At 39.5% G+C, this 17,721-nt stretch overlaps 1 protein-coding gene across 2 annotated transcripts in view; it reads right to left on the minus strand.

Annotated features, from left to right (window-relative positions):
* The window catches only part of ADAMTS16 (ADAM metallopeptidase with thrombospondin type 1 motif 16), a 220,483-nt gene that overhangs the window by 26,230 nt on the left and 176,532 nt on the right, over window positions 1-17,721 (minus strand). For both annotated transcript variants that reach the window (XM_075828498.1, XM_075828499.1), the window contains one exon: window positions 7,425-7,551. In XM_075828498.1, coding sequence (XP_075684613.1) covers window positions 7,425-7,551 — 127 coding nt within the window. The remainder of the gene's footprint in view (window positions 1-7,424; window positions 7,552-17,721) is intronic.

Consider the following 17,721-nt stretch of genomic DNA (forward strand, 5'->3'; position numbering starts at 1 on the left):
GAACATATAAATAACATAACATACTGAAACACATGTAATAATGTAACACTTAGAAACTTTAAAAACTAATATTCTTAAATCTTCAATTCAGCAAAGAAAGGCTTGTTAATACAAATATGTTGTATTTGTAAGACTCAATTTCTTGGCTGGTTCTATACCCAAACATTGGCTAGAGGCCCAGCACAGAAGCATCTACTCTAGTTTCCAGTATTAAAAGGAACATTTAACTATAGTCTGGATGTTTCAGGAGACAAGGTACACACTATGTTTAGTAATAAATTTACCACGTCATTGTTGACATACAGTTCTCAATGACTAGATGGTTGGCTTGTAATTAAAACAATACCTTTCTGTTTTTACAAGTAAAGCATGAAAAACCTTTGACGTTGCAATGTGGACACTATTTTGTGCCGCCACAATATAGGTAATCTGTTTTACAGATTAACTATTTATGATCTTTTTATATGACACAGGATGTTATGGCCAGAGAAATGTATAACTTTGCTGTTCTTGCTGGAAGAACCCTTGCTGGACAATAATATCTCTTCTAAGGCTTCGTTCTAATCTGCGTTGGGACTCTGTTCATGGGTTCCGTCTGAGCTTTCCGTCAGGGAAACCCATGAACGTAATCCAAACTTAACCGATAGGTTACCGTTTGCATCACCATTGATTTCAATGGTGACCGATCCAGTGCAAATGGTTTCCGTTTGTCACCATTGTTTTAGGGTTGCATTAATGTGACGGAATGAATAAAGTAGTCGACTACAGTTTTGATTCCATCAAAACAACGGAGCCCTTAAACAACAGGGACAAAAGGAAACCATTTGCACCGGATCCGTCACCATTGATATCAATGGTGATGCAAATGGAAACCTACGGTTTCCGTTTGTCTCAGATTGGATTCCATTCATGAGTTCTCCTGATGGAACCCATGAAAGGAGTCCCAACACAGATGTGCACGAAGCCTAAGATGTTAACAAGAATTGAACTGGCCATAGATAAAAGATGGATGGAAAGTAGTATTATGTGGACGACCGATTACCATGCACAAAGATCCTCAAAAACAAATGTGAAACCCTCCTTTGGTGCTCTTTTATATTGTCCAATTTACCACAACGAGGCCATTTATAACAACAAATTCAGAAGCTGAGCAGGTTAATATATATTTTTGTGGGAAAACATTCAGAATAACTTGTAATTTATTCATTTAAACATATGTTCATTCTGGGTTTAGGATTCCAGTGGGCAGTCCTACTGAGCGATTGACAGCTTTCTTTGTATCCACTGGACTGGTATACTGAATCTGTCTGCAGAAAACGATATGTCAATCTGCTCAGTTTCCCCTGCTTTATAACATGCTGCCCACAGATTAGGAGGCATTTTTAACATGACAGGTTCCCTTTAAGTGATTTTAATTTGAACAATCCTTTTATGTTAAGGTGCCTTTATACACTTCGATTTGACTATTTTTGATAGGTGATCACATTCGACAGTGGAAATCGCCATTGCAGATTTTCAGGTTTGCTAAATATTTAGATGCGGAGATCTGCAAATCACTGTGTGCAAATGCAATCGCTTGATGGTTGGGCAATTAAATCACCCATCTAGGCTTTGGTGTATCTCCTCTGTACCATGTGACTACGATTACAATGTCCTCGCAATTTTGAGAATTTGTCACATATAGACACATATAAACACAAGACCAGAAGTGAATAGTCGCGAAAGCAAGGTCTTTTTTTTAAATGATACGATTGCCAAAGAGTTTAAAGGCACCATAGAAGGATTCCTCAATGATAAGCTGATCAAAGAATGTTCTGCTGCATCCACCTCCCGAGGGGGTCATTGTAGCCCCCACTGGCAATGTCACCCAGACCTTAAAGGAACAGTGTCATCACAATTTTTTTTTAAATATGTTAAAGATGTTAGTGCTTTATTAAAAACGTTTATATTTATTTGTGTGTTTGTGTTTTACTTTTTCTTATTTTTACACTTTTTCTTCCCTATGGGGGCTGCCATTTTTTTTCCCATTTCTGTATGTGTCGATTAACGACACATACAGACATGGAATATGGCAGCCACAGTCCCATAGGGACTGCGAACGGGGCCCGTTCCATCCACTAACATGTACGCCGTCTGTGTGGGAACTGCGCATGCGCCGCTCCCATACAGTCCAATTTTAAATGCGCGCCGTCCGGCGCCATTTTCCTGTGGACCGGAAGTCGCGGCCGGACAGTAAGATTACTACTTCCGGTCGCGGCTTCCGGACTTGTGCACTTGGACCAGCGGCAGCAGACGGAGCGGACGTGCCGGAGGGAGCCGCGGCGGCAGGAGCAGGTAAGAGATTTCTATGTATGTTCGTGTTTGTGTACGTTTACTACTGTATGTAAACCTACTACACTGTGTGTTAGCTCAAAAAATGGCGACACACAGTGTAGGAGGTTAGACCGTTCAAACCCCTCGTTTATCCCGGCACTAGCCAGGATAAAGGAGGGGGGGAGATGCTGAGAGCTCACTAGAGCGAGGGCTTTTTACCCAATTTTGCAATGCTGCAATTTTGGGAATAGCTCCATCTAGTGACCAGCAATGGGAAATATTATAAATTAGAATTAATTTATAATATTTCCTGACTCGTGAAAAAAATAAAAACAATTTGAACAATGTTTAATCACCTACACACTAAATGTTTAATTAAAAAAAACAAAACATGTTTTTCTGGCAACACATTCCCTTTAAGGTATATAGTGGTGAGTGTGGGATGTGTGGGTTAACTTGTCAGATTTAGGAATCTTAAGATGTTGGGTAAAACTTTTTGGGGTTTTGGGAATGCAATGGCTTAAACACTAAATTCATCTATCTTCGAAGAACAGTTCTATATAAGAAAGCTAAAAAGTTATTCGATGGCCAAAAAATTTAAAATGTGAGAAAACCTGCAGTAAGTAGGGTTGGCGGATAATTCAGTCACCAGACCCATATCCATTTCTATCCTGGCCTGGCTTTGTGCACGTCAGACATTTCTGCTGCACAGTCGAAGGATTATGACATCAGTTGGATTTATTTAAGAATGACAAATATATCTGTCTCGAGTGCATTGTAAAATATGCTGTGTAACACTGTTAGCATAAATACTGTATGTCTTCTGCATTACTAAAGCCTCGTAAAGCCCCACAGTGCCCATTGTACACTAAGGTAACTAGCAGATGTCTGATTAGTGACAGCACATGTCCATTTCTACATCACTTCCAAAAAAAGCTGATGCAGCTTTCTGCTGTCTACAGTTCATCAATTTTAATTAAAATATTACACGGGATTATTTTCCCCAATGTCAGTATTATTTTTCAACTTGTGAAATATTATCTTTGTATGCTCAGCGATGTAATTAAAAAGGATTGACAGCAGAAAGAGCCCCTCGGAGAGCCTTATTTTAATAGGAAGGCTTGTACGTATATATCGAGGGCTGGAATATGAAGTTGCTGTCACAGTGTTATGACTATAACCAAGGTAGTTTCTCGAAATTATCCAAATGAAAATTTTTTTGAATGAAAATAAAAACAGACTGTATACAGATGTCATCTTACACGATCATAACACCTATGTATCTGACTGTAAAGGACTAACAATTATGTTCAGAAATATAAAGTACATGTACTGTACTCATCAGATCTGACATTTGTAATGAAGCTTTAACTGGTGCGCACATATTTTCCTATACATGCTTTCCGCTAGAACATAAGAAGATTGTACAAATCCTGGAATTTCAGGACATGACATACAGGAGCAAGAAATATAACACTAGTATTAGGGAAGACAATATGGAGATCGACTTCATTGCCTGATGCACAAAACAATTGTTATATACAGTAAAAGAGACTATTATTTTGTATAATATACTGTATTATATACTGTAATATACTGTTTGCCAACAGTAGTTCATTGCTTGCATAATCTTTTAACCAAAGGACGTGTGTACAGATTTTATTGCTTGGCACTATAACAGCTAGCAATAAAATCAAGTTATTATACCTGGAAACGGGTCACCGAATCTCTACCAGAGATCCCTTGATTTTTTAAATTTTGCTTATACTTAGCAATTATGGGAACATTAGACACCACTAAAATTCTTTTGTTCTTAACACTTAAATATTTTGTTCTGTACACACATCTGATAGCACGCGATACACTAGTTTTCATTTAACCCTTTAAGGACTAAGCCTTTTTTTTTTAATGTTTTTGTTTTTCACTCCCCGCCTTCCAAGTGCCATAACTTTTTATTTTTCTGTCAATGGAGAGGTGTGAAGGCTTATTTTTTGCGGAGGAGTTCTAGTTTCTATTGGCACTATTTAAAGTATCATATAATGTACTGGGAAACTGGAAAAAAAAGGTTTTAGTATGGTGGAATTGGAAACATCTGCGATTCCTACATTGTTTTTTGGATTTAGTTTTTACGGCTTTCACCGTGTGGTAAAAACGACAACTTTACTTTATTTTGTGCCTCAATACGATTATGGTGATACCAAATTTATATATATTTTTTAATGTTTTACTACTTTCACAAAGCAAAGACTATTTGAGTCACCACGTTCTGAAGGCCATAACTTTTAAAAAAATTTTGTCGATTGCGCGGTGTGAGGGCTTATTTTTTGCGAGATGAGCTGTAGTTTTTATTGATACCATTTTTTGGTACATACAACATTTTGATCACTTTTTATGAAATTTTTTTTTGGAGCGCTAAGGTGACCAAAAACAGCTATTTTGGTGTTTTACTTTTTTTTTACGGCATTCACCGTGCTAAATAATATTATATTGTAATAGTTCGAACTTTTACAGATGCAGCAAAACCATTTTTTTTAATTTTTTTTTATTTTTGACATTACTTTAGAGGAAAAATGGGAAAAGGTTTTTTTTTAACTTTTAATATATTTTTACTTAACTATTTTTAAAATTTTTCATTAATCCTCCTGGAGGATTTGAACCAGCGATCGTCAGATTGTCCTTTTTACATGCTCCTGTTAAGCCCTGCCAGAGGCAGCGCTTAACAGGAGGAGAAAGAACACAGACTTGGGGGCCGTCATTAGCCCCTGGGCTGTCATTACAACCATTGGCACCCCACGATCTAGTCGTAGGGGGGCGATGGGCTGTCTGAGAGGGCCGCCCCCTCTTTCTAAAGGCTTAGATGCTGCGGTCAGTATTGACCGAGACATTTAACTGTTTAAACGGCTAGAATCAGAACGATCCCTGTTCCAGGCCATTAGTGTGAGGTGTCAGCTGTAATACACAGCTCACACCCGCAACGTATGGAGCAGGCTCAGCACATGAACCCGCTTCATACTTCAAACTCCGCATCCGGACGTGCACTTACGTCCAGGTGTGTGAAGGATTTAAAATTTGTTGAAAGGTAATCAATCTATTTTTTTAATAATTTTTATTTTCCTTGTGTCACTATCTACCTTTAAAAATCATAATATATATAGATATATATAGATATATAGATATATATATATATGTACAAATATTACATCTGGATGCAGATAACAGTGCATTAAACCATTGACAATAGGCCATGAACACAGCTTTCCTCCATATCCCTCCCTGTACAATATAACACAGCATGCTCGCAACAATCAAGGGGGGAATTTATCAACCTTTCTATGGCAATTTCATGGATTAGAGAAGTTGCAAAAGGTCCCAAAATTTGCAATTTGCATCACAAATAGTAACTTTTGGCCTTTTCACGCCTCCATCAGCTACCCAATGGGGTGTGGCCAAACCGACGCGACAAATTTATTATAATGGCAGATGTCGCACGGCTGCAGTTGTTGCGCCACAATAGTGGTACACATTTGGCCAAAAGACATTCGCTTCTTAAAAAATAAGTTGCATCTTACTTCAAATTTCTTTCTATTAAGACTGGCGTATGAAACACCAATCTTAAAGAAGACCTCCAGTGGAAACACAACTTTCCATGTCTGCATTCTCCATCTGACTGTATACCCCACTCTACACTTCTTTTATGTATTCTGTACTTACTTTTTGAACTGCTGCCTTGTCTGTGTTTTAAAAAAGCCTCTATCTTAGGGCCTGTTCACATCACCGTTCGCTTTCCGTTCCGGGGTTCCGTTGGAAGTTTCCGTCGGGTGAACCCTGCAATGGAAAGTGAAAGTGAAACCACAGCTTCCGTTTCAGTCACCATTGATATCAATGGTGACGGAAATATCGCTAATGGTTTCCGTTCATCACCTTTCCTGCAGGTTTCCGGTTTTCCGACGGAATCAATAGCGCAGTTGACTCCGCTATTGATTCCGTCGGAAAACCGGAAACCTGCCGGAATGGTGACGAACGGAAACCATTAGCGATGTTTCCGTCACCATTGATATTAATGGTGACTGAAAGGGAAGCTGTGGTTTCACTTTCACTTTCCTTTGCGGGGTTCAACCGACGGAAACCTCCGACGGAACCCCGGAAGTGAAAGCGAACGGTGATGTGAACAGACGCTAAATTCTTAGATTTCCCCAGCTTCCTCTTCCTTTCTGCTTTGCTATCAATCCCATGATACTTCAGCACAGCATCACATGACCAGCTAAAGACCATACCATTTCTACATGCTGGGGGACACTGTGATTAACATTCTCTCTATATTATCCTAAATAAGCTGAGAAGCCATAAGTATAGAGACGGGGAGGATGCACTATATTCTTCTACATTATACCTGTGTGACAGGAACCTGTCTAAGTATCAGTGGTAGCTGATGATAGAAGTTTTTGTCTCCCCCCCTGTGCAAAACTTGTGTGGTACAGGAACTGCTGAAGCCTGTGATGGGTGAGACATAGATCTCCATAGACTCAAGTAGAGAAAGCGTGTCACTGAGCCTGATTCACACTGCTGCTAAGCAACCATCCCAGTCTGATTGATAGGGATAGAAGCAGCAAGAAAAATATCAGGTGAGACACTGACACATGGAATACCATAATGGTATACATGGGAAGGTTTCGTTTTGGCTGGAGTGTCCCTTTAAAAAACTCCCCCAATGAGTAATTTCTGTCAGGATAGTTATCTTATATCCAGTTGTCTGCTGTAAAAAAAAAATCCCTTTAAGTAATTTAAACGACCTTTGATGTAAATATATTTAAATAGTAATATGTATTAGTCAAAGAAGCAGTTAAGGTTGGACTAGATACAAAACTATAATTACAGATCTGTAAATATTCATTAGATGTCATGCGGTAATCATTCATTGGATAATAAGGATGAATTGCATACATTTGAGACCACTTCCACAAGCAGTAAAAGCGTTTGTTATAAGACCAGTTTATTTTAACACATGATCATATGATGATCATTCATTCAATCATTCATTCATTCATTCATTCATTCATTCATTCATTCATTCATTCATTCATTATACTAGTATGTGCAGTTTTCTAACTTACCCTGGAGTACAAGCTTGTAAATTGCAAGGTACTCGTCCTGTGATAGGTCGATTCTTTGCATTACAGAATGAAATATTGACTTGAATTCTCATATCTTTGTAGCATGCTTCTTTGGTATTCATGTAACCTGCAATAGAATAAACAGGCATTTTTTTTTTTTAATCTTTCGGTCATAGTTACATAGTTGATAAGGTTAAAAAAAGACAGAGGTAAATCAAGTCCAATCTAAAATCCTACCATGTTGATTCAGAGGAATGTAAAATCCCCCATGAGGTAAATTCCAATTACCCCAAATATGGCAATCACCATAAATCCCTGGGTCAACATCGCATCTCCAGAAATGTAATATCCATAACTTGTAATATTATATTTTTCAAGAAAGGCATCCAGGCCCCACTTGTTCAATGAATCAACCGTCACAACATCCTGTGGCAGAGAGTTCTACAGTCTCAGTGCTCTTACAGTAAAGAGTCTCCATCTATAATAATAGTGAGACCTTTTTTCCTCTAGAGGATGCCCCCTTATCCTTGTTATAGGCCTAGGATCATTAAAAAGGTCTCTGTATTGTCCATTCACATATTTGTATATTGTAATAAGATCATCCCTAGGCCATCTTTTTTCTAAACTGAATAACCCCAAGTTTGATAACCTGTCTTGGTACTGGAATCCACCCAATTCCTTAATTACTGTGGTCATCCTCCTCTGCATCCGCTCTAATTCAGCCCAAAATTGTACACAATATTCCATGTGTGGTCTGACTAGTGATTTGTATAGAGGCAAAACGTTGTTCTTGTCACGAGCATCTATGCCTCTTTTGATGCATCCCATGATTTTTTTTGCCTTGCCTGGTTGCTAAAGTTTAGTTTTAGGGTTTGGTGATTTCTGATCCTATTAGGATCAATGACACTTTTAAAGAGTATTTTCAAAATCCAATTTCAGCTGGCCTTGAAGTAAACAGAATTGGAATCTTTCTTAAAGAATATTAGGTTTCCAACTCTGAGCCCACTTTGAACTTTAGGGCCTGATCCACTCGGGACAGAAATGCTGTGGATTTTCTGTTTGGAAAATCCACAGTGGACTACAGTACCAGCCATGCGGATGAGTTTTAAAAAATCTAATCCACATGCTGCAAAACATTTTCCGCACGGAAATCAGAGCAGCATGCTCATTCTGTTGCGGATGTTCACAGTGAGTGAAATCGGAGGTGAATCCGGATTCGCTGCAGAAAAATCTGCAACAAATCTGCTACGTGTGTGGGTACCCTAAAGGTTTCTGAAAGAAAATAGGTCTCACATCTGTATCTCATTTTATAAAAGAGAATACTTTCTTGTCCTTTGAATTTACAGTATGCATATATGAGCAGAAGGGACAAAACTAAACTTCATATACATTCTGATCGGCTAACCGACTTTGTAGTAGCACCCCCTAAGGAAGTGCATCCAGTCGACGATTGAATAGAGGGGTTGCTGCACATTACCGTGGCTCTCTTCATTCTAGTCTAATGGAATTACAGAAAGGGCTGAGCATTTTCATTACTCCTTTAGAAATATTGTCAATTCCCTCCACCATAGAAAGTTGATAAATTAGTCAAAGATATTTGCAAATTAGTTAAATATTAAAGTATAATGTTCTCTAACGCTTAACTATCTATTTTACCAACTATTTTACAGTTGCTAGTCAGGATCTGGTACATATATATAGAATTTTCAACCCTTTATAAATGATTGAAGAAGACTGGTATTTTACTAGAGAATCCGTTAATTAAATAAAAGGGTGGAGTAATAGAAAAAAGTTTTAGCACTAACAAACTAAACGCTTTAAAATGTCAATCATATCATATATAGTGGGTCAAATAGTTTAGATAAGGGAAATATTCTTTATACATAAACAAGACAGTTATACTTGAAAACCATATGTCTTATTTTTTCATTTTAGGTACTATTTATCATCAGTGAAAAAAGTTTAAAATTAAGGTACAATAAATAAATAATATACATAATGGGCGAGGTTTACTGAGTAAAATGCACCGTAATCCTTGCACAAAATACAGCAAAAAACTAGGGTACGTGCAGTGCATCAAATAATTGTATTTTTTAGAAATATTATGCGCGGATTTAGACAGTTTTGGAAAGTGCTAAAAAAATGAGCATGGCTATAAAAAAGTTGCATAATGTGCCAGATTTATTAATGGCATGCACCATTTTTTTTTGTTTGCAAAATACTGGTCTTAAGTATGCTAGACATGAGATGGCGTAAAAAAAAAGTCTAACATGTCTAAAAAGATGTGCCAAATTTATCATGCAGCGTGATCCTTTATGATAAATGTGGCGCAGTTTCTACTTGTCTGATCTTTTTTTTATCCTGTATAAGGGTATGTTCACACGGCCGATTTACGGACGTAATTCGGGCGTTTTTGCCCCGAATTACGTCCGAAAATAGCGCCTCAATAGCGCTGACAAACATCTGACCATTGAAAGCAATGGGCAGACGTTTGTCTGTTCACACGAGGCGTAATTTACGCACCGCTGTCAAAAGACGGCACGTAAATAGACGCCCGCATCAAAGAAGTGACCTGTCACTTCTTTGGCCGTAATTGGAGCCGTTATTCATTGGCTCCAATGAATAGCAGCGCTAATTACGCCCGTAAAGGACGCAGCGTTCAAGCGCCTGCACATGCCGTTACGGCTGAAATTACGGGGATGTTTTCAGGCTGAAACCTCCCCGTAATTTCAGCCGTAACGGACGCCCTCGTGTGAACATACCCTAACTTTAAGGCAGCATTAATAAATCTCCCCCAATGTGTCTTGAAAAAAAAAAAAAAGGTAGGTGAAGAAATAATAATGATAATAATAATAGTAAAAAAAATTACCCTTAAAACGCAGTGTTAAAAAATGGAAATAAAAGCCCAAAACACCCTCGGTCATGACAGGGTGAATCTATTCCACTTTTTTTTGTTATATGTCTCATTAAAATAAAAAGAAAACATGCAGAGAGATTTCCACTCAGAAAAAAATGTAGTAAATAGATAAACCACATGCCCTCTTAACCCCTTCCCTCTTTAGCCACTTTTGACCTTCCTGACAGAGCCTCATTTTTCAAATCTGACATGTTTCACTTTATGTGGTAATAACGTTGAAATGCTTTCACCTATCCGGGCAATTCTGAGATTGTTTTCTCGTGACACATTGGACTTTAAGATATTGGTAAAATTTGGTCGATACATTCAGTATTTAATTGTGAAAAACACGAAAATATAGTGAAAAATTGCAAAAATTTGCATTTTTCTCAATTTAAATGTAGCTGCTTGTAAGACAGGCACTTATACCACACAAAATTGTTGCTAATTAACATCCCCCATATGTCTACTTTAGATTGGCATCGTTTTTTGAACATCCTTTTATTTTTCTATGACATCATAAGGCTTAGAACTTTAGCAGCAATTTCTCACATTTTCAAGAAAATTTCAAAAGGCTATTTTTACAGGGGCCAGTTCAGTTGTGAAGTGGTTTTGAGGGCCTTATATATTAGAAACCCCCAAAAAGTCACCCCATTTTAAAAACTTCACCCCTCAAAGTATTCAAAACAGCATTTAGAAAATGTCTTAACCCTTTACACATTTCACAGGAATTAAAGCAACGTAGAGGTGAAATTTACAAATTTCATATTTTTTTGCAGAAATAAATTTTTAATACAATTTTTTTTATAACACAGAAGGTTTTACCAGAGAAATGCAACTCAATATTTGTTGCCCAGTTTCTGCAGTTTTAGGAAATATCCCACATGTGGCCGTAGCGTACTACTGGACTGAAGCACCGGCCTCAGAAGCAAAGGAGCACCTAGTGGATTTTGGGGCCTTATTTTTGTTAGAATATATTTTAGGCACCATGTCAGGTTTGAAGGGCTCTTGCGGTGCCAAAACAGTGAAAATCCCCCAAAAGTGACCCCATCTGGGAAACTAGACAACTCAAGGAAATTATCTAGGGGTGTAGTGAGCATTTTGACCGCACAGGTTTTTTACAGAAATTATTGGAAGTAGGCCGTGAAAATTAAAATCAACATTTCTTCAAAGAAAATGTAGGTTTAGCGATTTTTTTTCTCATTTCAACAAGGACTAAAGGAGAAAAAGCATCGCAAAATTTGTAAAGCAATTTCTCCCGAGTAAAACACTACCCCACATGTGGTAATAAATGGATATTTGGACACACGGCAGGGCTTAGAAGGGAAAAAGCGCCGTTTGGCTTTTGGAGCTCAAATTTAGCAGGAATGGTTTGAGAGGCCATGTCACATTTACAAAGCCCCTGAGGGGACAAAACAGTGGAAACCCCCCACAAGTGACCCCATTTCGGAAACTACATCCATTGAGGAAATTATCTAGGGGTATAGTGAGCGTTTTGACCCCACAGGTTTTTTGCATAAATTATTGGAAGTAGGCTGTGAAAATGATAATCTAAATTTTTTCAAAGAAAATGTAGGTTTAGCTAATTTATTCTCATTTCCACAAGGACTGAAGGAGAAAAAGCACCGTAAAATTTGTAAAGCAATTTCTCCTGAGTAAAACAATACCCCACATGTCGTAATAAACGGCTGTTTGGACACACGGCAGGGCTTAGAAGGGAAAGAGCGCCATTTGGCTTTTGGAGTCCACATTTGGCAGGAATGGTTTGCGGAGGCCATGTCATATTTACGAAGCCCCTGAGGGGACAAAACAGTGGAAACCCCCCACAAGTGACCCCATTTTGGAGACTACACCCATTGAGGAAATTATCTAGGGGTATAGTGAGCGATTTGACCCCACAGTTTTTTTGCAGAAAATATTGGAAGTAGGCCCTGAAAATAATAATCTACATTTTTTCAAAAAAAATCTAGGTTTAGCTAATTTTTTCTCATTTCCAGAAGGACTGAAGGAGAAAAAGCACCACAAAATTTGTAAAGCAATTTCTCCCGAGTAAAACAGTACCCCACATGTGGTAATAAACGGCTGTTTGGACACATGGCAGGGCTTAGAAGGGAAAAAGCACTATTTGGCTTTTTGAGATCACATTTAGCAGGAATGGTTTGCGGCGGCCATGTCACATTTGCAAAGCCCCTGAGGGGACAAAACAATGAAAACGCCCAAAAAGGGACTCCATTTAGGAAACTACACCTCTTGAGGAATTCATCTAGGGGTGTAGTAAGCATTTTGACCCCACAGATGTTTCATAGAATTTATTAGAATTAGGCAGTGAAAATAAAAACAGTCCTTTTTCTTCAATAAGACGTAGCTTTAGCGCAAATTTTTTCATTTTCTCAACAAATAAAGGAAAAAAAGAACCCAAAATTTGTAAAGCAATTTCTCCCGAGTACGGCAATACCCCATATGTGGTCATAAACTGCTGTTTGGGCAAACGGCAGGGCTCAGAAGGAAAGGACCGCCATTTGGAGTGCAGATGTTGCTGGATTGGTTTCTGGGCGCCTGTGGGCCCAAAAGAAGTGGAAACCCCCCAGAAGTGACCCCATTTTGGAAACGACACCCCTCAATGCATTTACCAAGGGGTGTAGTAAGCATTTTAACCCTGTAGGTGTTTTGTAGAAATTAGTGTTCACTCGATGTTGCAGAGGGAAAATGGGATTTTCTTCCATAGATATGCCAATATGTGGTGCCCGGCTTGTGCCACCATAACAAGACAGCCCTCTAATTATTATGCGGTGTTTCCCGGTTTTAGAAACACCCTACATTTGGCCCTAATCTTTTGCCTGGACATATGACAGGGCTCAGGAGTGAAGAGTACCATGCGGAGTGGAGGCCTAATTTGGCGATTTACAAAGTATTGGTTCACAACTGCAGAGGCTCAGATGTGAAATAATAAAAAGAAACCCCTGAGAAGTGACCCCATTATGGAAACTGCACCCCTCAAGGCATTTATTAAGGGGTGTAGTGAGCATTTTCACCCCACAGGTTTTTTCCATAAATGAATGCACTGCGGATGGTGCAAATTAAAAATTTATATTTTTCCCTAGATATGCCATTCAGTGGCAAATATGTCATGCCAAGCTTATGACGCTGGAGACACACACCCCAAAAATTGTTAAAAGGGTTCTCCCGGGTATGACGATGCCATATATGTTGAAGGAAACTGCTGTTTGGGCACGCTGTAGGGTTCAGAGCCGAGGGAGCACCATTTGGCTTTTGGAGAGCGGATTTTGCTTGGTACTAAATTTGTTTGAGTATTGCTGGTGTTTTATAATGTGGGGGTACATGTAAGCGGGGCGGAGTATATAAGGGGCATAGTCAGGTGGTATGAAAAAAATAAAATAATCCATAGATGTGTGTTACGCTGTGAAGCAATCCTTTCCGCACAGGCCAGTGTCGCACTGATAAATGGTGTAATTTCTTATCCCCCTTTTGGTCCACACTCCGCACCTTTGTAGTTTGAGGAATTTTGCTGGGAAGTGTTGTCCTGGTATAATACGGGCACCGTCGCTTCCAGCGGATATGTTTGGGCCCTCCCTTTCCTGGTTCCCTAATTTTAGGTCCTTGATAAATCGCCTCTTCAAACAGAAGAAATGTTCCCCTCGGGCACAACTGCATATTTTTTTATTTCCTGACTTATTGGAGCCATAACTAATTTTATTTTTCATAGACGTAGTGGTATGAGGGCTGGTTTGTTGCGGGACGAGCTGTAGTTATTATTGGTACCATTTTGGGGTACATGTGACTTTTTGATCACCTTTTATCCTATTTTTTGGGGTGCCAGGTAAACAAAAAAATGCAATTCTGGCACAGCTTTTTTCGTTTTTTTTATACAGCGTTCACCATGCGTTATAAATTACATGTTAACTTTATTATGCGGGTCCGTACGATTCCGGCGATACCTAATTTATAGCACTTTTTTATGTTTTACAACTTTTTTCACAATAAAATTACTTTTGTAAAAAGAATGTATTTTTTTTCTGTCGCCAAGTTGTGAGAACCATAACGTTTTAATTTTTTTGTCGACGGAGCTGTTTGAGGGCTTGTTTTTTGCGGGACGAGCTATAGTTTTTATAGGTACCATTTTTGGATACGTGCGACTTTTTGATCACTTTTTATTCTAATATTTGTAGGGCAAAGTGACTAAAAAACAGAAACTTTGGTAATGTTTTTTACGTTTTTTTTTACGCTGTTCACCGCGTGCAATAAATAATACAATATTTTGATACCTCAGGTCGTTACGGTCGTGGCGATACCAAATACATATGGTTTATTATTATTTTTCAATAATAAAGGACTTGATAAGAGTAAAAGGGGGATTGTGTTTTATTTGATTACTTGAAACTTTTATTGTTTTCAAAATTTTATTTTTTGCACTTTTTTTTACACTTTTTACACTTTTTTTTACACTTTTCTTCAAGTCCCACTAGAGGACTTGAAGGTCCAACGGTCAGATTTTTTTTTTTCTAATACATTGCACTACCTATGTAGTGCAATGTATTAGATCTGTCAGTCATTCACTGACAGCAAGCCGATTAGGCTTCGCCTCCCGGCGGGGCCTAAATCGGCTTCCGTAATGGCAGAGCAGGAGACCATTGTGTCTCCTGTTGCCATAACAGCAGTCGCCAGTCCCGATTGCCTGTCAGGGCTGGCGATCTGCTAGTAACCGCTACGATGCAGCAATCGCTTTCGATTGCTGCATCGAAGGGGTTAATGGCAGGGATCGGAGCTAGCTCCGGTTCCTGCCGTTACAGGTGGATGTCAGCTGTGCAGTACAGCTGACCTCCACCGCTGATGACGCCGGATCAGCTCCTGACCCGGCGCCATCTTGCCGGCAGCTACAGAAGCCGGTCAGGCTCCGCCGCCGGGCGGATCTTGACCGGCTTCGGTGCTAGGCAGACCGGGAGGCCAGTATTAGGCCTCCGGTTGCTATTGCAGCCACCGGAACCCCGGCAATTTCATTGCTGGGGCTCCGATGAGCTGCAAACACCTTAAGTGCAGCGATCGCGTTTGAGCGCTGCACTTAAGGGGTTAATGGCGGGGATCGAAGCTAATTTCGGTCCCCGCCGTTACAGTCGGATGTCAGCTGTAAGATACAGCTGAGATCCGGTGATGATGGCACCGACTCAGTTTCTGAGCCGGTGCAAAACATTTGACGTACATGTACGGCATTTTGCGGGAAGTCAATGCTTTCCATGACGTACATGTACGGCAAATGTCGGGAAGGGGTTAAAATGGTTTTCCATTGCAGTAAACATTACACCACAGACAATGGGACAGGCTGTTTTTGTTACAAGATAGCTGAAGTTAGTAGGACATAAAAAGGTAATTGACAATGTTCTTAATTAGTTGCAAAAATTTCGTCATCCAATTTCCTCTACTATTTCTACTGTCACCCATTACTCAAAAAACTAAATACCATTCTTTGTTTCTACTCATGGCAATCTCTCATTAGCAAAATGCTAGGTCATAAGTCTGACCAGGCCTTTCCATTCAGCAGCATACTCAAAATGTAATGATTTAATGTATAACAAAAGACAAAGCGAAAAGTGGTTCTGGATGAAGACCAGCTCAAATCTGAAGGAGAAACAAGCATTAAATTGTTTTACATTCCCATAATAATCAACTCTAGAGTATGACTAATTCTATGGCTATAGCAGCATGAAGATCTAACATGGAAATCCACAATGTCCATAACCATAAATGAGTGCCGACATCTTCATTTATTAGTTCTTCGCTAAAGTGTTTTACTTTGAGACACCCCTCCCCATCTCTGGCAGATTTATGATATACCACTTGGCTGTTCCAGATAGTAGGCATGTGAACATGTGAGCTGGGCTTAAAACTTCATGACTTCACAGCTCTTTATAATTTTTTACACTTTCCATGGCAGAAGTTTTGTAACAATAAGTAAAAAAAAAAGGTTTTTATTCACATTTCTTCGACCATTAAAAATTGTAAAATATAATGAATCTATTCTTACACCACAACACAGTCCTATCTGAACCCCCGCTAAACAAAAAAAAATCTCAAAGTACAACAAAAAGTATCAACTTTGAGCAGTCTTATTAAAAAAGTTCCAAGTGTGATTCTTTGTTTCCTTTATTACACACTTCATATACCTACTGTATGTAGCTCTAAAAGCTATTAGGCCTTGTTCACATAGTGCAGTTTGTAATATCCAGCGGGTTGTGAACCCACTGTGCTACTTAACCCGTTTGACTTTGGGTCACCTCTAAGGGCATTGTCTAAGTAGCCTCCCTGGTATTCACTCTTTATCCCCCGTATGGGGATCTGGACTTTGCTGTGGGGAGACCACCAGGTTGCTACCTCCTGATGTGGTCCCGGTATAAGTAGCAGCTAGCCCAATGGACCAGAAGACAACTGTGAAGTACACCAAAGAGTCAGGCAAGAGGGCAGTCAGGGTCGACCGAGGTCAAGGCAGGCTGAGTTCGTAACAGGGGCGTAAACCAGGCAGAGTGTCGAAACAGGCAGCACCATTATGTGAGAAGGAGACAGGCCGGAAACGATACTCAGAAATGCTGGAGATAGTAATGATCGTTTCGCAGGAACAAACTAACGTTAAACCCAAATTGCTCAGGTGTCAGATGAAAGCTGCTTTAAATATGATCTGGACAACTGGGATAGGTTAAGGAATGGCTTAAAGCGTAGCTAAACGTTCGCAAAAAAAAAATGTTTAATCTGCTATTATGTCCCTCTATGTGAATACATTACTCCTAGCAATTTTTTTTACTTCAAAGTACCTTTTTTGCAGCTTTTTTTCTTGTGAAACCGTCCACATCTATTTTCTCACACTTCCTGATTCTGGCCAGTTGCTAGGGGCGTGTCTAGGGGGCGTGTCTTACTGTGTGTGATGTTACGATCTGTCTGTATCTTTCATGGGCAGTGAACTCTGAGGTATAACTACAATACTGTGAGCGAGCACTGATCTATGCACAGCACAACACATTATGTAAATATCTCTGCACACTCCAGAAGAAATCAATCCATGTTTTTCTTTTCACTTTCCCTGGCAAGGGCAGGGAAGATAAGACAGGACGGCAGGGTGATTGGGGGGGAGGGGGGACGGAGGGAGCAGTCCTTGTTTTATCTAATGCTAATTAGCAGCTCAGATTACAGTGTCCTGACAGTCTTTGCCGGAGAGAAGGGGGAAGAATCATGTAGGCACAGAGACCAGTGCACACAGTCTCTTCCATGCACTCTGCTGCTAGAGAACTGTGTAGTGTATAGAGGCAGAGAGACCTTCCTGACGTCACGATGGGGGCGTGCACATCTGACGTCAGGATGGGGCACCACCCACCCGTACTCATAGGCAGCAGAATTCGT

Source organism: Rhinoderma darwinii, chromosome 5 (genome assembly GCF_050947455.1).
Source record: "Rhinoderma darwinii isolate aRhiDar2 chromosome 5, aRhiDar2.hap1, whole genome shotgun sequence".
NCBI lineage: Eukaryota > Metazoa > Chordata > Amphibia > Anura > Rhinodermatidae > Rhinoderma > Rhinoderma darwinii.